General features: G+C 42.6%; 1 protein-coding gene across 5 annotated transcripts; it reads left to right on the plus strand.

Annotated features, from left to right (window-relative positions):
- Positions 1 to 2,360: 2,360 nt before the first annotated feature.
- Positions 2,361 to 22,517, plus strand: GJA5 (gap junction protein alpha 5). Of its 5 annotated transcripts, none has more exons than XM_088668008.1 (3): positions 2,361 to 2,641; positions 14,378 to 14,554; positions 17,768 to 22,517. In XM_088668008.1, exon 3 carries the CDS (start codon positions 17,788 to 17,790, stop codon positions 18,895 to 18,897), a length of 1,110 nt encoding a protein of 369 aa, XP_088524134.1. In that variant the 5' UTR covers positions 2,361 to 2,641; positions 14,378 to 14,554; positions 17,768 to 17,787; the 3' UTR covers positions 18,898 to 22,517. The 5 variants fall into 5 exon arrangements, with proteins under 5 accessions (XP_088524134.1, XP_088524132.1, XP_034972075.1 ...); XM_088668006.1 differs by lacking the exon at positions 14,378 to 14,554 and adding an exon at positions 16,333 to 16,409 and having other exon boundaries at positions 2,362 to 2,641; XM_088668007.1 differs by lacking the exon at positions 2,361 to 2,641 and adding an exon at positions 9,585 to 10,093.
- The last annotated feature ends 1,030 nt before the right edge of the window (positions 22,518 to 23,547 follow it).

The raw sequence follows: 23,547 nt of genomic DNA on the forward strand, positions 1-23,547 counted from the left end.
AAGGGCAGGTTGGATGCCCTATGTGTGAGCAACACAAGAAAAGAGAGAGACATCAAGAATGCACTAACATTTCCAAAATCCATTCACTGCAAGGAGTGGGCAGATACCAGATCACGTGGATGGGAAGGGGCTGGTGCCTCTGTTCTAGTCACTACGGCACTTAGGGACATCTAGTGGGCCCAAAACTAAGAGAGTTTGCTGATGTTGATGTCAGAGATACAAAGCACACACCTTCATGAATCTTCTTAAGTGAATGCCAATAATGCCAGGAACTGCTTTATGGCAGCAAAGGCTTATATTTTTCTTATGCACACAGACAATTCCATTCACTTCCAATTGTCCCTCATCATTTAAACTTAATAATATTAATCTAGTGGAAGCTCTTGTTGCTCCTGGCACTCCTGGCTCTGGATGTGATGTTCATTTATGTAGCAAATGGGCAGGCTGGCAGGTAGTCTCAAAAAAGACTCCTGCACCAGATGTTCCAGAAGCTCCAGAAGCAAGCCCTGTAAGGTTTAGCATTCCAAAGTGCCGATGGCTTCTCAGCAGGCAGCTTTGTGGAGACAGCCATTTCCAAGACGCCCGTGATATACTCTGATTAGTAACAATTTCTTGAGGGCACAGCACTTTGGAGCAGTCTACTCGCTGTCACAATAGACAAAACGCTTGTTTACAAACAGGAGGTTCCCTTTTACACAAATCTGTCAACTTGCCAATGCAAAAAAAGAAGTTCACTTGTGGAAGTTTTTGTTCAGTGATTTTTTTTTAATTAAGGGGGCGGGGATCATCTACAAATGAGGCTTTTCCATAAAGAGGGTTTAGGCACAATAAAAACATATACATCTTATTCATGTGTTCCACATCTAAACCCGTTAATATTTTCTCTGGATACCTTTATGCAACACACCATTGCAAGTTGTGCAAGACATATCTAGCAATAAAATCTGCTCTTGTCTAGGGTATCCCAGATCAATCATATAGCGAATAAATGGATGGGTAGAAGGTAGATTGGGATCAACTGGTAGATCTCCAAGTGATCAGCAAGCATATCGGCTCCCAGTTGTTTAGCAAAAGGTGGCAGGACTGTGGGCTCTCTTCTGATAGTGAAAACAAATTCCTGGGCTGAGCACATTCTCAACACATCCTGTTCCTTAATTCTAGGAAAGTGTATCTGGCTATGGTTGGTACATCTTGAGGTTTGAGTAAAAATCACCCTAAATTCAAGATGCCTAAAGTCTGCCCATCCCTGCTCTGAAGGTACTCCTTAGAGTCTCTTCTAAAGATCTTAAAATGGCCTTGGCCAAACTGGTGCCCTCCAGATGTTCTTGACTACAACTCCTGCCAGCCCCAGCTAGCCAGCACAGTTGGACTGGCTAGGGGCGATAAGAATCATAGTCCAAAACATCTGGAGGTCATCAGGTTGTCCAAGTTTGTCTTAAGATGTGGGGAGGCTGGCAAAGCTGATGGTATCAGGTATTCGGGTTCCAAGCCTAGGCTTAACATAGAATAACTCAAGTGGGGAAACATTGCAGGGACAGTAAGTACAGTGGTACCTCAGGTTACAGATGCTTCAGGTTACAGACTACGCTAATCCAGAAACAGTACCTCGGGTTAAGAACTTTATCTCAGGATGAGAACAGAAACCGTGCGGCAGCAGCAGGAGGCCCCATTAGCTAAAGTGGTACCTCAGGTTAAGAACAGTTTCAGGTTAAGAACAGACCTCCAGAACGAATTAAGTTATTAACCCGAGGTACCACTGTATTAGGGAGAATTGGACACTTAGATCTAGAGGCAACAGGTTGGCTGCTATGAAGTCATCACATTGGCATAAGGACTTCTCCCTGCACAACAGGACTTCTTCTTCTTCTCCTCTCCCTTTGCTCTCCAACATACCCCCAACCTTTTGGGGGGTGGTTCCCCCAACCCCCTGGAGCAGGAGAGGGAGAAGAAGTCCAGTTCCACAGGCAGAAGTCCATGCGCTAATGGAACAACTTTGTTGGATACAAGCCAATCCTTTCATAACCATAAACTCTAAAAAGCATACCCAAGCTTAACGATCAAATCTTACTTGCACTTTTAAGCTGCTGCTTCACTTCCATATCAGTCTACGATCTCGCGCTTTGAAAAAAAAAATGACATAAGCAAGATTGATTTGGTCCAGTGAATTAAGTCTTTTAAACAAACAGTACGTCCATCTTTTCAGTCCAATTGACAACTCTATCCCAGACCCCAGGGGAGGAAACCAATAAACATTTAGTTACTTTGCTATTGTTTTCCTAAAACAATTTGACTTCCTTTGCGATAGCCCCAGATTCCTTCATTAAAAATAGAGATGCCGGGAGGCAGAGGAAGTGCTCGGCTAGAGCCAAGTCACTGCTTACAATAAAGCCTTCTTGGGACCACATTTATATCCCAATCCACCACGATGACTCTATAGGAGCCCGACAGCTGCTGGGGCATGTCACACAGCACTCAGAAGCTAGGAGACCCTACAGCCTGCTTCCTTCAGGTTTTTTGGGAACCTCCTGCCAGCTGCCTGATAAGAAGACGTGCTGCTCTGACAATCTTCTGAGATTTGTTTATCCAATCTGAAGAGTCCTCCATCAGACAAGGATCCCTCCTGGATATACAAGCAGAGAAGGTATGTTCCTGCAAGTCCAAAAATCAACCCCAAAGCTAAATTATTGCGGTAGTAGAAACCTCTTCATCCGTCTATTTTTGTGCCCCTACCCGTGTCTATCAAGAATCTGATAAAATGAGGGGGAGAGAATATATTTTGTAGGTTCTTTTTTTCTTACACTGAAATTCTTTTGTTTAATCAGGTTTGAGCAGATTTTATTGATTGAAGATGATGTGCTGCACAAATCACACATCATCCCAAATCACACTTTCTGCTCTGGGATGGTGGGGAGAAAGGAATTCTTCCCTGACTTGGTAGTAAGTCACAATGCATTTAGTGAAGTTTACATTCACTAAATTGCAGCTTTAACTGAATGAATGTTGGTGGATAACAGGGGGGGGGGGAAGCATAAAGAATGTGCAAGTACTGACATTTTTAGCAATAGCTAATACAAAGTTCACATCAGGGAAGTCCTTTCTTTAGGAAAGATAATTTCCTTTGGTTTGCCACTTTGCAAACTAGATTTTCTGTTTCTTACCCATTATGCAAATAGGATGGTCACATTTCCCCTTTTACTAGTTGTACCTCTGAGTGGACTGATTGCCTTGATTTCTTGTGGCTGTGGGAGAGGAAGGCTGATAAGGTATATAAGTGGAGAATAATATGAAGATAACGACCACGAATCTAAAGTTATAGGATTTAATCTCCAGAAGTGATCTATGCAAAGGAATGCTTCTATTATCTCTATTAGAATCAAATTCCTCAGACAGTTACTGGAGTATAAGCATAAAATGAAATTAAAATGCTGCTTAAGGTTCAATGCACATAAGTGGACAATCTGTGACAGTTGACGTGCAGCAGTAGTTAGCATTCTTTCAAGATTTGATGGCTGATGTGCAAAAGCTGTTGTCACTTGACAGCATCTGAAATGCAGCAGCCGACATTAAATCAGTGTTAAATATGACACTGGACATGCTGTGGCAATCAATAGATGATAGCATAGGTCATATGCAGCAGAATATAGAAACTTTATTTTCATGGTATTCATTAATTAAATCGAGCATACTCCTGAAAATTGAATGGTGATCTCATATTTCATTTCTGAATTTCAGATGTCACCATTTCAGGTCAAATTAAAATTTTGAGTATTTCCCAGATTTTGACATTTGTTAAGTCAGAGCTGAGAGCTGTGAAGGAAAGGCAATCAAAATTCACATTAAAAAAAAGAAAAATCTCTGTACAGTTGAATAACTGGAGGCAGTTGGAGGATGGATGGCAGTTAACGGATTGAGGTTGAATCCTGACAAGACAGAAGTACTGTTGGTGGGAGACAGGAGGCAGGCAGGTGTGGAGGACTCCCTGGTCCTGATTGGGGTAAATGTACCCCTGAAGGACCAGGTGAGCAGCCTGGGAGTCATTTTGAATCACAGCTGTCCATGGAGGCACAGGTTAATTCTGTGTCCAGGGCAGCTGTCTATCAGCTCCATCTGGTACGCAGCCTGAGACCCTACCTGCTGGCGAACTGTCTCACCAGAGTGGTACATGCTCTGGTTATCTCCCGCTTGAATTACTGCAATGCGCTCGACGTGGGGCTACCTTTGAAGGTGACCCGGAAACTGCAACTAATCCAGAATGCGGCAGCTAGACTGGTGACTGGGAGCGGCTGCCGGGACCACATAACACCGGTCCTGAGAGATCTACAGTGGCTCCCAGTACGTTTCCGAGCACAATTCAAAGTGTTTGTGTTGACCTTTAAAGCCCTAAATGGCCTTGGTCTTGTATACCTGAAGGAGCGTCTCCACTCCCACCGTTCAGCCCGGACACTAAGATCTAGCGCCAAGGGCCTTCTGGCGGTTCCCTCATTGTGAGGTTACAGGGAACCAGACAGAGGGCCTTCTCAGTAGCAGCACCCGCCCTGTGGAATGCCCTTCCATGAGATGTCAAGGAAATAAGCAGCTATCCTAATTATAAAAGACATCTGAAGGCAGCCCTGTTTAGGGAAGCTTTTAATATTTAATGCTGTATTGTTTTAATATTCAACTGGGAGCCACCGAGTGGCTGGGGAGACTCAGCCAGATGGGCGGGGTATAAATAATAAATTATTATTAATTTTAATGCTTTCAGACTCGTAGTCTTTGTGTTTACATCTGTCTTACAGAGCTTGTCCTTAAACTGTAATCCTTTCATGCTAAAATACATTTTCGAGTGGGTTTATTTTCTTTTTAAAAAATAAAAATCTGTACTTCTTCCTGGCTTCTAACCTCAGCTGAATGGATGAAGAAACAAGAAAGAATTATGCATGCAAGCACATGGAAAGGCAAGCCCTTTGTGCACAATATTATCACCTTAATTTGTTCGTTTTAGCAAGACTCCCCACTTCTCAGTTCTCTCAGCTGTTCAGGTCAGCTAAGCTATCCAGTGGGAAATCCCTTGGAGAAGTTAAGGCTGATCCTGAACTACCCAGTCTGAGGGTTAGAGAAGGCCAGAGATAGTTTGTGTTTTCCAAATGGGGATAACCTCATAGCTACTGCAGTCCTCAGCAATGAACAAAGTTCATTTTCAGTATGTAGAGACAGCATGTTATCGAGCCTATCCAAACTGAGTGAATGGTAGTCAAATGATCACAAAGTGATGCATGTCAGGGGGGATATAAATCTCTCACTCTCTCTCTGATTTACACAATTTTCACATAAAATTCCATCACATACCGTATTGGCCCATATATGAGCCTCACTTTCTCCAAATTCCAATCGTGAAAAGTTTAAGTGTGGCTTATATTTGTGACCTTATTCCACCGGCAAAGCGGTGTGGCTCTCCCCCGCCCGCCCGCCCGCCCGCCCGCCCAAAGAGCAACCCGGGAGCGCGGGGCAACTGCGCTGCCCACCCACCACTCCCAAGCCTCCCCCAAACCGCTGAATTTTTATAAAGGTGCAGCTTATTTGCAGGTGCAGCTTATATTCAGGCCAATACGGTAATATTTTTTCTTTTGTTTTATCAACTTCCCATCCCATTTTTAAAACCTCTACCTTTTTGCTGCACCTTATCTTCCTTCTTTTATATCATAACCATAATACAATACTCTCTCATTCTTTCTGTTGTTCATAGTTCAAATGCTCACAAATTCACCCTATTGTAATATTTCTTTAAATAGTCTGGGAAAGGTTTCCATTCTTCCATAAAGCAGTTCTCTTATTTTAAGCTCTTAACTTTGCCGATTCAGCATAGCCCATCACTTTGCTTACTTCTTCATCTTTCCATTTCTGTGCATAAGGAATACTAGCTGGAAATAAATCTTAATTTTAGGTAGGTGCTCATCGGTTCTGAACTGGCGGTGACTGACTAGGAACCAGACCTTGAAGTCATAGAGAAAAGCTCAATGGCAATGTTAACTTTGTGTGCACAAACTGGGAAAAAGGCAAATTCTGTATATTGGAAAATAGATATTGTAGATATTGTCTTCCTTTAACAGTAGAATATAAGAAGTTGCCTTACACTAAGACTGATCATTGGCCCATATAGTTCAGTTAGGTAAAAGGGAATGGAAAGGACCCCTGGATGGTTAAGTCCAGTCAAAGGCGACTATGGGGTTGCGGCGCTTTCAGGGCAAGGGAGCCAGCATTCGTCCACAGACAGCTTTCCAGGTCATGTGTCCAGCATGACTAAACCACTTCTGGTGCAACAGAACACCATAGCGGAATCCAGAGTGTATGGAAATGCCATTTACCCTCCTGCTGCAGCATTACCTATTTATCTATTTGCACTTTGAGGTGCTTTTGAACTGCTAGGTTGGCAGTAGCTGGGACAGAGCAACGGGAGCTCACCCCTTCACACAAATTGGAACTGCCGACCTTCTGATCAGCAAGCCCAAGAGGCTCAGTGGTTTAGACCACAGCGCCACCCACTCCCCTTCTAGCTCAGCACTGTCCATAGACCAGTTAGCGATGGCTTTCCATGGTTTCGGCCTTTCCTGGAGATGCCAGGGATTGAACCTTGAACCTTACACATGCAAAACATGTGACCCACCACTGAGCTATGGCTCTTCCCCAAAGGAGATGGGTAGTGAATACCCTTTCTTCACACTTTCCCTTCCCTTAGTTCACTGCACCAGCCACTTTCTTCCATTCATAGCTTACTCTTCAGAAAGGTAGAAATATGGAGCAACAGACATCCCTCTCCTGCATGATATATTTTCTGTGAAAAGGAAGACAGCCCTGTTTTATTTGTGAATGAAGCAACTGCATGAATAGCAACACTGGCACACCTGTAGTTCGGTCCTCATTCTCAACCTCCTCATCTTTCCATCTCTAATATGGGCGTAATAATACTTGCCTGCCTTACAGAGCTGTTGTAGGGAATGCTAAAGTAACGTATAGAAGGAAGAGTTTTGAGCACTAATGGAAAGTGCAATGTATTTCTTGTTGTGCGGTATTATCAGTCTGTCACAAATGGCAGCACGTAAGGGAAGTTCCAATTATGTCTTTTCAAAAATCCTGAGAGCTCTCTTTGTATAATAATCCTGTTTTCAGAGGTTCCAGAGACCTCCCTTTTGAACAAATAGTAAGAAACAGTATGAAGTTTCTTGGTCAATCTACGCTAAACCGCTTTGAGGTGGTTGTTGTTGTTTTTACAATCAAGCAGTGTATAATTTTTTAATGAAATATATAAATAATACACTAATTGGCAGTAGCTCTTTAGGGTTTCAGGTACAAAACTCTCCCAGCCTTTCCTGGCAATGCCAGGGATTGAACCTGATGCTTTCTGCATGTAAGATGCTCTACCACTGCCATTCTCCAAGATATATATGTGTTCTCTACATTACAGAGCCTGGCCAGCATATTCATCTCTCCCTTCCCTCCATCTCCCCCTGCCCTCCCCATAGCTCTTTCTATATTTAGGCCTTGGAATGTTTTTCTACAGTTGCTTCCCCAGTTCCCTGACTTTTTTGCAGACTTCATCTTCTCCCACCTACTCTCTTCTGAGGTTCTTCTTTTTCAGTTCAGTTCCTTCCCTTCTTCAGCTCAGCCCCATCTGGCCCCTAGGCTTACTGTCTACTCCTTAGCCCATCTGCCTCCTGAAAACTCTGCACATTCAGCTTTCCAGACTGCAATCTCCCCGCCTAGGCCCTCCTGCCCTGCCCTAGGATGGACGAGAGCTTTCTCCAGCCAAACTGAAGCTGCAAGCTATTACTGTGAACTTTCCCCAAGACGGATAGAATGTTTGTACATATTACGTGACATCACCACAGTTTAGGCAATCTGTACCTGACTTGTCTCCTCCTTGCTGTCATCACATCATCATAAAATCCATTACAGTTTTGGGCTTTCTCTCTCCCTCTAGCAATGACTGAATGGTCTGGGCCAGTCCATCAAACTAAATGTGTAGAATAATGCAATGGATATCCATGCATTGCTTTGTTGCTCTGTCTTTATCTGCAAGTCAAAAAGAGCTCATACTCTTGCATTATACATGGTCTTTTGAATAAACATGTGTCATGACTCCACAGGTTCTTCTCTGAGCCTAAAAATCAAATGCATATTTAAGTATTATTTGCATTTGTAAAAGACATCCTCCTTGAGACAATGCATTTCTTTCCTTGCCGCAAAGAGACAAACTGCACGTTCCATATAAATGTTTGTTAACAATAGATATGGAGTAGAGGAGAGCTTCACAAGAAAGTTAGCTTTCTCTAGCCAAATTGAAGCTGATCAAAAAGTGGAGAGGGTGCTTAACTCTTTTATAACCCACTGTTTTCCCCATTCCAAACTGTTCCCCATTAGCCTCTGCAATGGGGTCCCCAAGTATAAACACAGACTTGGAGTTTTGGGAGTAAAAGATGCTTGGGGAGAGATTTGGAGCAGGAAACTGACAGGTAGGGAAAGGGTAATATTCCCCATTCCAAATCACACAAACAAACCACAGCAAGAGAAAGATATTCCAATCTTTTTCTGCATATTGGCTAAAGATACTTTTTCACCATTCTATGACACAGGCACCCTTTACACACACACACACACACACACACACACACACACACACACACACACACCTTTTAAGCACATAGCATCACATTGACTGATTTGTGTAAGGTGTGTAAGAACCTGAGTGCAATTTCATAATGTCAGACATAGTTGAAGTGAAGATCGTTAAAAAAAATTCAGTGTTGCAATTCCAAGAGAAGGCAGCGCACAGGTTCAAAGTTGAGGAGTGCCAATTGAGATGCATGGCTAATGTAGCTACAACTGGCTGTTTCACACTATTGCTTTCTTCCCCCAACCTCCCCCTTTCACTGTTTTGCATTCAATAATACACCAATGTATTATGTTGTGAGCCACTTTATGCATATCTCACTGTTGGAAGCTACCATATAAATACCTTCTTTATCTATGATTGTGGATGAGGAGGCCAATCTGGCTTGTATCACTGATACCTGGGTGGATGAAGAGGGTGGAGCTGGTCTCACCCAGCTGTGCCCACCTGTGTACATGGTATAGCATCAGGCCAGACTTGAGGGTCAGAGAGGGGAAGTTGCTGTGGTCTATAGAAATTCTCTGTCTCTCCAGGCTCTCTATCCTGTCAGGTTTGGGGGAGGGTTGGGAGAGTGTGTGGTTCACTCTTCCTAGCACACACCAAGCCTAGCACACACACCCTAAGTAAAACCTGTTTACTACAGGTAACATCCCTCAGTAGCCACTATCATCTGTAGCAAAGCTCTTGCTCTCTTCTGAAGTTTTGATATTGATGCTGGGTCACTCTCTACGTTCTTCTCAACAGGCTGTTTGTGTTGCAAACACGGTCCGGAACCCGCTCCTTCTATTTTTAACTTTTGACCCATGCACAAATGTTGCTTTATGTACATGCATATTTCCTCTGCTCCCCCACCCCGCCAACCAGGCTTTCTGGAAAGTATTCTTGTCAGAATAAGGGAATCTCAGAACATTAGGAATTATGCTTTGATTGGTTGTGCTTTCCAGAATCAACAAAGGACAGCCTGCCTCCACCCCTCCACCCTAACCCTTTCCCTTCTTGAGCGGGTAAAACTGCCTTCAGAGAGCTCTGGTTGCAGAAGGGGCATCACTGTTTCTGAATTTCAAGGAAAGCTTGATAGTGACCTGTTATTTGAAGAGCGCTTGGTGTGCAGCACTTGTCTCTCCTGACAAGTGAGAAGAGCAACAGTCAGCATCGCAGGCCTGCAGAGACAAGGGGAAGACCTCGGAGGAAAGCGGACAAGGGGTGGAGGGAACCTATAAAATGACTCCTTTTTCTAGAACGGTGACTAGGGTAGGGGTGAGAAAGACAAAGGGTGAGGAGGGAAGTGGGTATACATAGGAAGGAGATACAAAGGGGGTGTGAGAAACCACAGGTGGAGGAAAGGAGGAAAGAGAAAGTGGTGGGAAGATGCTTAAAAAGTCCAAGGACTCCATTCCATACGAAGTAACAGAACGAAGAGTTGTTTAAAGACAAGAGGCCATTCAGGTGAGTAAAATGGTCAATGTGACAAACTGCGGGAAGCTCAGGGAGTAAGAATTTGGAACTGGCTTTCTTTAAATTTAAAACAAGCAATAGTAAGAACCATCAGAAATCTGGAAGCATAATGAAATGAGGCAGCCGCCTTCTCTCCGTTTACAGAAAAAGGATGACATGTGCTAAGTTATTTAGATTGGTCCAGATTTTATATTCTTTTGGAGTATTTTTCTTTGTTTAATAGTGTCCATCTAATGTGAGAAAGCTCATGTCCTTATGAATGTTGTCCTTGTTAGTTTTTATTATCTTCTAAACAGTAACCTGTTTGTGCTTTCCTATAACACTGAGCTTTTTCATATAACACTGATATCTAATAACCACAGAAAGCTTTAATGCCTAAAAAGAGTTTGATTTAAACGGATTCTTGTTGCTGAGAAGGCTATCTGATAACTGCAGAAACCTATAACCACTAGAGATGAGCTTTGCTGTCACATGGCTGGATTCTTCTTGCTAGATATAGTTGGAAGCTTTACGTTGTTTCTTTTTTGTATGTGCACATTTTGGAGAATATTTGCTCTTCATTACTTGCATAGTAAAATTGACAGCACTATCTTATACATACTCTACTCAGAAGCAGTTCCGTTGCATTCACTAGAGCTTACTCCCAGGTAAGTGTGCTTCTAAACAGCCTGATCTAAATAAGAATATTTTAGGGGCGGCTTCCAGGTCTGTTCTGACTTAACAGAGGCAGCCTCCAAGACAGTGGGAGATTGTTGGCGAAGGAAAAACAAGGATGCTTGAGAGTAATTATCCTTGCAAATTCACCACCGGGAAAGGAAAAGATCTATGATGGAGACTTAGAGTTGACTCATCCCCATCCTTTATTATTTATGAAGTGAATAAAATTATTACGAATGTAATTGAAATTAATAAGAAATAAATAAAATCATCAAACCATCAAATCTAGCATGCGGGGGGGGGGGCACTTTAGCTAAATTATATAATTCGGTATTTGAACTATTGGTATTAATAATTGCATTATAAATTGGTTTTTTTAAAAATGAGGCTATTAATGGACTGTAATTGAAAACTAATAACAATATTATATAAAAAGAATTTCTTTTGGTGGTAGTGATGAAGTTTGCACATACACTAATTTTTGGGAGGGGAACCAAAAAAGTCACATGATTTGGAAGTAGAAGACAGGAGAAGAGCTTCCTTCTAATTGCCATAACCTCTAGAAACCAGACTCTTCCGAGGCATTTTGACTTGAGACTATGTGTGTCCTACTTTATTTAATGGGACTTAGAAGAACATGTGCATAGAATTAGAGATCAAGGGCTACCTATGGTTAGAGACAGATGAGTGGTCTTGCTAACAGAAGTTTCTTCTTTACTTAAGTTATAAGAATGCTGGAGTTGGCCTCATCACAGTCAGGGTGTTATGGGAAGATGAATGGACCAGAGAAACCAAATGTTCTTGGACCAAGCTGATTGGGGGGGGGCATTGTTAGACCACCAAGTACAATTGCATTGTTATTCTTTTGAAGTGGTTATTACTAGAGGCAAGCCGTGCAAAACCAGCCAACTTGCCCATGATCTGAATTCAGCTGAAACAGCTCTTTTGATTTCCCACTTTTTAATTTCTTTTTTGTTTGGAATTACTCTATTATTTCTGCCAAAAAATTACCATATGATGATTATGTAGTGCATGTCCCATGTGAAACTAGATATCTGGTGTGTGTGTGTGTGTGTGTGTGTGTGTTATATTATCCCACTCCTATTTAATGTATATATGTGTAGATATTTGCATGTCAGTCCATGAATGTTAGGTCTCTGGAAAAATCGAGGCCCTCTTTACCCTCAGCCGTTCAGTCAGGGAAAATAAAAAGTACCATTCCATCAGGATTGATCCCCAAATGCTACCACCACAAACTTGTGCTTTCACTTGGAATGTGTACAATTTCATTCCAATTAACAGACCACAAGTACTAGACTTGTTCTGTGAATTACATTAGGTATAGTTACAGTAGTGGTACGCTCACGATTGCTGTATGGCATTGAGTATTTGAATTCTTTCCCCTCAGCCCTTGTACAAAACCCTAACCAGCACATGGAAGGTGTTTGTTTGTTTGTTTGCTTGCTTGCTTGCTTCTTGCTTCCTTGTTTATTAGTACATTTATACCCCACCTTCCCTCCATTGAGCTCAAGGTGGCCTGCATACTTCTCCTCCTCATTTTCTCTTCACAACAACCCTGTGAGGTAGGTTAGGCTGAGATTGAGTGACTGGCCCAAGCTCACCCAGTGAGTTTCATGGATGAGTGGGGATTCAAACCCTGGTCCCCCAGGTCCCAGTCCAGCACTCTAAACACTACACCACACTGGCTCTCAACTGCACATGCTTGATCAGGCTATTTCATGCTTGGTACTCAACATTTTACATTGCAGCAGAGGCTGCAGCAGCAGCAGAGTATGTTTGCCTGTCCAAATATGGTGGTGGTGGTGGTGGTGATGCAGCCCATCTGGCAGGGTTGCCCCAGTCACTTGAGGCAGCTTCCAACAAATTAAAACACAGTAAGACATCAAACGTTTTAAACTTCCCTATACAGGGCTGCTTTCAGATGTCTTTGGAAAATCAGATAGTTGTTTATTTCCTTGGTTATGGTTCTAGCACAAATAATACGACATGGCTCCTCTTTGTAGCAGTCCGTATATTAGCAAAGCTCCATCAATTCTGGTTGATGCTCTCTATATAAAACCAATCAGACACCAAATTGAACAGTCTCAGCTGCCCCTGGGTCTCCTCTCCGGATTTTCCTATGGTGAGACAATTCCTAAGGGTTCAGAGTTCAGAATGGTGAGAGTCTGAACCCACAGTCTCTTGGGAACTATGCAAAGTATTCTCACTGTTGCAAGCAAGTTATGCATTATTTTTATCACATACATTTCATTTTATCCCTGTACTTTGCCCTTGGGAATGTCAGTACGCGGTTGGAAGGAATCAGAAACATACCAGCATAGGCAATCATTCCTCTCCCAGCTCCTTTCTCTTTGGCCTGTAGGTTGATTTCACATACCCTCCTCTGCTGTCCTTGTCTCCTTTGTGCCATCACGACGCTTGAAAGAAATAGAACGGATGAGCAGTTACATGCGCAGTGGGGGTCAAGAACAGACCAAAAGATCTCATCAGAGAATCAAAACACACACAAAAAGAAAAAGCAGTACGTAAATTGATTTCCCCTCCTTTTCAAAGGAGACTTTAAAAAATAAAAAGCCCCGATATTTAAATACTGAATATTTAAATATTTAAATCTACTGAAAAACAAAACTGCTCAAAAATGTGTTTGATTAATTTGCTCCCATAAAAATTAAAAAATTCAGCCCCTCGCATTTCTGTCAGTAGACAAACTGTTGTTTCCCCTTTCTAGCTAATTTGTATGGAGGTTAGAATGTGGACATATTGTCACATGTCAGTAAGAAACATCTGTCCATTTGTCTACTAGACCAGGTATGGGAGAAAGGAAGACCAGGATCTGTTGGTAGATTACTGGATAATTTGCAATGTAAGGATTTCCTGTCTCCCAGTCACAAGTTACAATACTTTACCTACCCCAACCTAAATTAGGTACCGTAGTTAGAATCCCTGATCTGTAGTTAACTAGATTTGTGCTTACGTATATACAGGCCATTGCACTCATAGGTAATTTACCTGGCCTCTTGAGCCACTGTTTTGCACCCAAACCATGAGCTCCAATTGATGAATCTTGAGGTTCTAGTAAAAATAATAATAAACACCATTGATTCAGCTGCAAGCCAGCGAACACATGGTGCCTTAAAAACTCACACAGAAGTTATGGCAGAAGCTTTTGTGAACTAAAGCCCACTGTGATGCATGGAGTGTTATCTGCAGTTAGATATTCTCTCTCACACACACATACATACACACATGTACATGAAAAGAGACTAGAAGGGGGTAGAGTAAAAAGTGGAGCGAAGCACCGTGGAATTCAAGAAATACAGCTTGTGATGCATCTGTGCAAAATTCAGATGTTCCACGTAATGCTGAGAAAGCTGTATGATGTCCTTATTTAGACCAGTACCATGCTAAGTTTTTGCTATGAGGCATTTAATCATGTTGTTCCCTGTCATTTTTTACCCTGCGTCTCCTTAAATGCACAGATAAAAGCAATCTCCCTTTTACTGACTGCACCACAATACAGCCTGAAAAATGAAGCTGTAGTCTTCTCTTTCCACCGCACTCAAACTATGTCAATACAGTATTTCTTAATCTTCCTAGGTTCATCCGTATTATTTGGCTGTCCTCGCTGGTGTATCCAACACCTCCCAATTTAGTACCAGACGTAAGATTTACATGCTTTGTTACATGCCAGTTCAGTCAGCTTTGAACTCACTGATAAAGATACGAAGTAAAACGCCCATCTGCGCAGCAGCGTTCAGCACACTCACACCCAAGGTATGATAAGGCCACTTAGTATTTTCCTTTGCTTTGCAGTCCTTCAACTCAGTATATTCACAGCATTCACAAACATGGAGGGACGCTTTTGGAGTATACTTTCCAATTCAATTGTCTTACAATAATCTGTGTGGTTTCAGAGGGCAATGTGTAGCAAAACAACAGAGACTCTTATGGCCAGAATGATAATGAGCCAGAAGACTCTGAAATTTCAGAGCATCTCAGAGACAACTAGTGTCTTTTCCCCCCTCTCCCTTTACCTTTGTAGTGTGAGTTCTGGATTAATTATTATTAAGTATCTCGTTTATTTGGTACAGTTATAAAAAAGCAGCAACATAATGTTGAATGCTGCGTTGATTTTAGATTGCCCTGCTGTAAGTCATCCCTGGGATTCCCTTTTTATTTTAATTGAAATGTATTTGAGAGATTTATGTCCCACTTTGGGGCAGAAGCTCTCAAGGCACTTACAAAAACAATTTCACACTGGAGAAACCTTTGCTTGATACTTTAAAGTTCAAAGGCGCACTAGGCAAAGTTGCCTTGGGAGAAATTTCTAGCATGGGCCCCAATGCAGCAAAAGCCCTTTCAGTGGTAGTTATCCACTTAACTTCCAAATATGAAGTTATTCTTCCATGAGGTTCATCCCACAGTGTGGCCATAATGCAGCCTTTTTCAACCTTGGGTCCCCATATGTTGTTGGACTACAAGTCCTATCATCCCTGACCGCTGGTCCTGCTAGCTAGGGATGATGGGAGTTGTAGTCCAACAACATATGGGGACCAAAGGGTGAGAATGGTTGTCATAATGTTTAAAAGCTCAACACTGCATAGGTGGGGCCATTTGTGAAAGTCCTTCATATATGATCGTAGCTGAACCAGAATCAGGAACCAACACAATTGGCCCCGATTACACGGTGCCATACTGTTAAATGTTACAACCACACCATGGGATGAAGCTATGGAAAAACTATTCCAAAGCCACTGCTATGACATCTAAATGGCACCAAAAACAAACAGCATCCATGTTTTCCTTTTGAACAGACATCCTTGTTAAAAAATATCCATACTAGATGGGCTTAGCTTCAAGCTTAGCTTTTGTGCAGTGAATATTATAATATCTTATTTTCACCCATCACAACTTCAGCACCCACCACAAGAAGCATTTTACAGAGAAGGTCCTGAAGGCAAACTCAAATAGGCCCTTTTCCCCATTGCAAGGGGATTTCATTTCCTAGTAGAGATCTATGTGGAAAGGGTCCAACGTACACTGAGATCAAACCTCAAAAGTCAAGTTTCCCAAACTTATATTGGCCATACAGATTTTCATTCAAATTTGCACCAGCCAACAGACTTCCATGTACCATATGGTAGGGAAACGGCCATGCATTAAAAAAAATATACATTTAACCAACTAACCCTCTTCTGCAGAGCTAACAGTCTTTGGTCACTTTCCTTGTGGGAAAACATAGTGCTAGCTGTTGAGGTCTGCTATTTATATCCCTGCAGATCCAATTTTAGCTAGGCCTCCAAGGTGTGTGTGTGTGTGTGTGTGTGTGTGTGTGTTTTAAGTGAAGGATTCTTGGCTTCCCCGCAGCAAATAACAGAATTTCATACAAAGAGAGTCCTCTGAAGCAGAAGCTTACATGGGTGAAATGGCCTGCCCACCTCGTAACAGGGAGTTCTTTAAACTGCTTCACTATTCTTTGCTTGTCAAGAACGCTGCTTTGTCTGGAGCAAAGAGTAATGGAGTACGGTGTCTCTGTCTTCCCTCTCATTCAGCGCATGTGATACCGCAAGCGAAAGGAAGTTATGGCCATGAAAACAAGGAAGGGAAAACTTCCCTCCTCTGAAAGAAGGTAACAAAAGGTTATTATAGCTGGGTGATCTCAAAGAAAGAGTGCCATAGGGATGTCGACCGCAACATCCAGATGTGTAGACACCCGCTCTCAAATGAACAGCATTCACTCACTCAAAGTTGTGTTCTGCTGCCCAACTTACAATGAGACTGTTTTGAGGAAAGGAAATAGATATGTAAGTAGAGGTGTGGTGAATGGAAACACTGGAGAGTTTGGCTACTAGGTTAAATGAGGTCATCGCACAGAGTAGACAGGCATGGGTTTATGACCAAAGACTTAGGCACGAGTGATCCCATGCAAGGTGGCTGACTGAGAGTACTTGTGATATGCTTACAGAGGTGCTTTGATGTATTAAAAAAAAGGAGAACTGCAAGCTTTAGGCTGCACTCCACTGTCTACTTTCTTTGGGAATACTTCCCCTACCCCCCACCCTGGATTCAATGTGACTTATTTCTAAGTAGATGTGTTTAGGATTATTATATTGTTAATTTCTTTGCTAGATTAAACAACTAAAATAACATAGTGGGGCAAAATATGAATTGGTGATGCTGAGACCAAGTGACACATTTTTCAACTTTCCAGAAGTACTTTGACTTAGTCATCCTACTTCAATATACTATAATGAAGTGGTATAATGCTTTATCTACAAAAAAAGTTGCCTTTATCTGCTTGCACAGTTGCTTTTGTGGCAGTTTTGGAGCCTTTCAAATGCCACTCTATCTACAAAGGCAGTACTATTTAATGGGAATTATTTCTCTTCCATTGCATTTGCATTTTTTAAAATGGTGTTTGAAATACACTCGGAGTCGAGAATGAATTTCATGCTCTTTATTCAGCTAGTAGTAGCAAAGGAGAAGAAGAGAAGAAGAATGGCTCTTTTCCCAAAACGTCTGCTTATATACATTATTTACACAATGGGCCTTGCGTGATTGGCTACTTCAGGGCTGCACCTGTGGGCCAATCAGGTTGCAGATTTACTTCTGCCAGCAGCCTGATTGGCTGCTTCTGCAGGCCAATCTGGTTGCGGATTCACTTCTGCCAGCAGCCTGATTGACTGCTCCTGCAGGCCAATCAGGTTGCTGATTCACTTCCACCTGGAGCTGGATTGGGTGGCTCCTGTGAACCAATCAGACTGCTGCATTTTGGATCCTATTCTAGGATTCAGCTCAGTACATAACAGTGGTATATGTTATAACATTGTACACCACCCTGGTATGAGATGATATGGAAGTACAGAAATACTTTTATGCATAAATAAGATTATATCAGTAAGACTCTCTCTCTCTCTCTCTTCTCTCTCTCTCTCTCTCTCTCTCTCTCTCTCTCTCTCTCTCTCTCTCTCTCTCTCTCTCTCTCAGAGGCCAGTCTCTGAGCCAAAATGGGTGACTGGAGCTTTTTAGGAGAATTCCTCGAGGAAGTCCACAAGCATTCCACAGTGGTGGGGAAAGTCTGGCTGACCGTTCTCTTTATCTTTCGGATGCTTGTCCTGGGCACAGCCGCAGAGTCTTCATGGGGAGATGAACAGTCCGACTTCATGTGTGACACCCGGCAACCGGGTTGTGAGAACGTCTGCTATGACAAAGCTTTCCCCATCTCCCACATCAGGTACTGGGTCCTTCAGATCATCTTTGTTTCCACCCCTTCCCTGCTGTACATGGGACATGCAATGCACACCGTGCGCATGGAGGAAAAGAGGAAGCTAAAGGAGGCCAAAGAAGCGTCAGCAGCAATTCAGAGCAAGGGAGATTCTTTCCACCAGCAGGAGTACCAACCACCTGAGAAGGCGGAGCTGTCCTGCTGGGATGAGCCAAGTGGAAGGATCATTCTTCAAGGCACTTTGTTGAACACCTACGTCTGCAGCATTTTAATCCGTACCACCATGGAGGTAGCATTCATCATTGGGCAGTATATGCTGTATGGAATCTTCCTTGAGACGCTCTATATCTGTCAACGGAAGCCCTGCCCCCACCCAGTCAACTGCTACGTCTCTCGGCCGACTGAGAAGAACATCTTTATCATTTTCATGCTGGCCGTAGCAGCAGTCTCCCTGTTCTTAAGCCTGGCTGAACTATATCACTTGGGATGGAAGAAAGCCAAGCAGAAGTTCTCCTATTCTTACAAACGCAGCCCCAGCCTAGTCGCCGGCAAACTGGAAACAGACCCCCAAGCGAAGATGACCCAGAGCTGTACCCCTCCTCCAGATTTTAATCAGTGTTTAGCCAACCCTGGTGGAAAATTTATCAGTCCCTTCAGCAACAAAATGGCCTCTCAGCAGAACACTGCCAATTTTGCAACGGAGAGGGTTCACAACCAAGACGACGCAGACAGGGAAGCTCCATTTATCCAAGTTAACTATTCTCAGACTTCTGAGGTCGCCAATAGCACCACACCCACAATGGTTCCAAATGGCTACTTCCACGACAAACGTAGGCTCAGCAAAACCAGCCGCGCCAGCAGTAAGGCTCGCTCTGATGACCTCTCTGTGTGAATTGTCTCTGATGACCTGTGGGGGCAACAGGAAGGGAAGACTCTCTGATGTGAGAAAAACTTGCAGTGTAGATTTTGAAACCCTGACAGTCTGGGATCCAATCAGCCAGTTCAGCTCATTAAGTGAATGGCCTGGCATATTGCAAAAACTTTATTTCAAAGCTTATTTGATTATTTGAGTTTGTTGACATACAGTCAGAAAGGAGATCTATTTCAAAACAAATACTAAAATAAGCTTTGGTTACTAGAGAAAGGACGGAAGCTGATGTATACTTTGAGTGGATATCACTCTACACTTAAACCAGTATAATCATTCTGATTTTTCCAAAGAATGCAGGAGTGATAATAATAAAAACAATAATTTTATTATTTATACCCCGCCCATCTGGCTGGGTTTCCCCAGCCACTCTGGGCGGCTCCCAACAAAACACTAAAAACAGAATAAAACTTTAAACAGGGCTGCCTTCAGATGTCTTCTAAAAGTCAGATAGTTGTTTATTTCCTTGACATCTGATGGGAGGGCGTTCCACAGGGCGGGCGCCACTACCGAGAAGGTGACATCTTTAGTGGAAGTCCCAAGCTCTTTCATAAACCCCTATATCACTATAAATCCCTGGATTTTTTGATTGGATTTATGATCATTTCAATTTGCAGTGGCTTCAGTTGCTATTTTGGACAAATCGTTAAACTAGCAGACCTCTGCTACTTAATAGGGAGGTGCCATTGATTGTGACATCCATTTCTCTCCTCTCAAATAAAACAGAGACACTGACTTGCTGAGCTAAACCTTGACTTCCCAGATGAGGCTGGTTTCTTATATGCAGCACTGACCTGATGACTATGAGCTTCTGTTCCTCCACTTCTCCACTTCTCTTCTAGCATCATTTTCAGACATTTTGCAAGCACGCCATGGGGCAGCTTCCCTTTTCCTGGAAAAGTGACAAATAAAGTGGTCTTTCCTTCTCATCTTTCCACTGGACCCCCACATACTATTCCAGCTTGCCCTACTTATGCCAAGTAAATGTGCAATGAATTCTACTTGAATTTTTGATATGTCTGTATATAACTACTTTCGAATTTGAATAGCCTCCTAGATAAAGACTAGTAGCTCTGTATGGCAGTAACTGAATAGACTTATTAGAGTTGTTTCAACAGAAATATTTACTCAATGGAAACAATATTTCCCATGGAAAATAATACTTCAATGAGAAACATGAAGAAATAATGCTTTATTTCTAATAATGAGAAATAATACTTTAATGAGGAGCAACCCGGTGTGGGGAAGCACATTCATATTTTGTAGTTTTAAAAATTTTGTACTCTTTTTAATCCATTCTTAATTTTAAATTTAGCGGTGATGTGTGTGTTTGTTTGTTTTTTAAAAAAATGATCAGGCAAGATTACACCATAGCTGCCAAGTTTTCACTTTTCTCGCGAGGAAGCCTATTCAGCATAAGGGAAAATCCCTGTAAAAAAGGGATAACTTGGCAGCTATGGATTACACTCGGGATCAAAAGTAGAGAATGCAAGGGTTAAGAGGACCATTCTAACTAGAATGGCCTCTTGTATGCACAAAGGAGAGGAAATATTTCACCAAGAAACAGGAGCCAAGGGGATGTGAATTCGCGTAAAATTTGTGTACGTTAATTTATAGAAAGATGCAAATTTAGAACGGATTCCTTTAATTGGGAGTAGTACACTTTGGGTTCATCCACACTTCTGATTGTCCCATGCCTAGGAAGCACAGGTCCAAGAGGTTTTCTCATGCTATCTAGACACTGGTCCAAGCAATTTTCCATTTGCCCTGCCACCTTCCTTGAGAAAAACCCGCTCTTCACCACTGAATTGGAGCAAACGTCAATCTGCAGAAAACCCAATTGATGTTTGCTCCAATTCAGTGGTAAAGAGTGGGTTTCCTTGGGGAAAAGTGGCAGGACAAACAGAAGTGTGGACCAGAGCTACATCTCACCTTAGTGGGGAAGTCTGTGTGCCTGCTCGGTCTTCTGTTCAAATGTTAACTATCACAGCTACCTTCAAGGCGACTGCTCTTCCTTCTTTTAGTTTTTTAGCTTTAAACTGGACTTGGATCCAGTGGTGGTGGTGGTGGGTCAACATTGAAAATGGTAGGGTGGAAGGCAGGGAGCCCCTCAGTAGGTGGAGCCAGAGCCAAGGACAGGCAGGGTCAACTAATTCTAGTATTGTCCCCATGCTCCTCCCTGCTGAGTTATACAAGGGCAACACTGAGCCTAAGAAGGAGGAAGCTGACAGGAAGGATCGCCCCCTGGACAGGATATATGAAGGCTACGCCCATTTGCCCTAATGAACCAACCTCCACTGCTTGGACCAGACAGCCCTTCAAACAGAAGGTTGTCCTCTGGCAGACCTTCACACAGATGCCACCAGAATTTCAACATCATTTCTAGAGAGCTCTAAACCATTTCTGTACTCAGTTAGCTGAGCAGGGAGCACTGGCAGAAGCAGATGAGAACTAGGAAAGCCACATAGTTTTGGCAGCTGGAGAAGGAGGGCAAGGGAATCGTAAGGCACCCATCTTACAGGTGCAGCGGTCAGGAATCGGACCCAAGCAATTTCTAGAGCCTCTAGCACTGATGAAAATCTAATCAGAGCTACAGGAAATTAACTTCTCATGAGTTAATTAGAATGATATGTTTCCTTATAGCTTCTCCTGGGTTTCCTGGAGTGGTTGGGTCTGGTCTTCATGCTCCATGTGTGACCAGGACCAGTTTGATACACTTGGGACGCCAAAGGCCCCCGAGGAGCCTCACAAGACCTGTAACATGATTCACTCATGCAAAACCTTCACTGTCTTGCAAGTTCACATCAACTTTGCCATCACGTGACCTCTTAAGAGTGGGAATATTATCTAGTGACGGAGTGTCAAGCATGGTGACACTTACCGTATTCTTAAAATAAAAAAATTCCTTCAGTAGCACCTTAAAGACCAACTAAGTTTTTATTTTGGTATGAGCTTTCGTGTGCATGCACACTTCTTCAGATCTGAAGAAGTGTGCATGCACACGAAAGCTCATACCAAAATAAAAACTTAGTTGGTCTTTAAGGTGCTACTGAAGGATTTTTTTTTTTTGCTTCGACTCAGACCAACACGGCTACCTACCTGTAACATATTCTTAAAGAAACTAGAAAAATACTCAGTTCCAACCCACACCACCACCTTACAGTTTAGACTAGATGCTCAAGATAGCAAACACCACTAACCTTGTAGACTGCTCAGATGACACCCAGGAACAGGGGGATAAGTTTGTTTATCACAAAACTCAGAGAAGGGAATTTTTGTCATCCTCTTTCAGGAGGATCTAGTTCCCAAATAGTAATGTGTTCTGCTGCCCTTTCAAAAACATGTGTTTACTGAATTAATGTTGCACCCCACCAACTTATATTGGGCAAAGAGAACAAGGGCAATGATGTATTTGTGATAGAAGGGTGGATGAGAATCAAAATCCCATGCTTAATTAATATTTGCTTCCCTTATGGCCCCTGATTTCTCCATATTTCAAGAAGGAGGGTGGGAAGATGCATGTTCTCTTTTAAAGAAGTTTCAAAACTATGCTTTGTTTTGTCCTAATAAAGTTTGGACTATAACTTCTCTGATTTGTGTCTGCTCTCAACAAAGCCAAGGTGGGGAAATTTAAAACACTACATAATAAAGCTTTACACAGTGGTTGAATTGTGGCCCCATATTCTGACCTTCAAAAATTGCAACTACTAGAAGGGCCTTGTATTTGGTAGGAGGAAATTCCAGCAAGTTAGCCTGGTTAGTTTTCTGCATTAACTCAGCAATTTATTATGGTAAAAATCCCTATGTCCAGAGACCATGTCGTCAAACCTTTCTTCCATTTTGCTAAACAGCTCTGGCATTTCATAGCATACAAGCAGAAATGAATTGGAAAACCTAGCAGTATAATTATAAGGTATATCCCAAGCACAGGCTCATTGACATATCAGGCTAGACCCAAAGATAGACAGCAGAAGACAACCATGGGTCTTTCCTGTCCTTTATTATATCCACCCAAAAGCCTCACCATCGGGTTGCGGGAACATCCTGAACAGCATGGGCTGTGGTGGAAGTGACTGCTAAGGAAGGGTGACTTTTTCCACTCATGTGAGATTTTTAACCATTATCTCCTCTCACTGCAGTCCTCTAGTCTAGTGTATCAGGAAAGTCCCCCAAATTGGCTTTTTGCAAGGTGAAAGGTTGAGAAAGTGACAGGAAAGTCCTTTGCTTGAGTGGTCTGCTCACCCAACTTTGGATTCAACAGAAGATATTGAAAGATATGCAGATTCGATACTGGAAGTATTTGTGTTCCTGCGTGAGTCGCACTCCTGTTTGTAACACTCAGGCAGACACTCCCTAAAACATGTGTGCCTTCCCCACTGGAACACCCTAGCATGGACGTCAGACAGAAAGTTGTGGTGCAAATGTGCAGCCCATGCTAGTCCTACAGCATCTTTGACTCCAGCCCCTGTGCACGGGGATTTTGTGAAGATCAAGTGTGCTGCACAAACACATCTGCTATCAACAACCATTTTAAAAAGGTATAGGCAGAGCCAGACCTCATCCTGATGCTTGGAATATGCTAGTTCTGTAAAGTTTACACCCTGTTGCTTTGAT

The sequence above is a fragment of the Zootoca vivipara genome, chromosome 4 (assembly GCF_965207765.1).
Source record: "Zootoca vivipara chromosome 4, rZooViv2.hap1.1, whole genome shotgun sequence".
Classification (NCBI taxonomy): domain Eukaryota; kingdom Metazoa; phylum Chordata; class Lepidosauria; order Squamata; family Lacertidae; genus Zootoca; species Zootoca vivipara.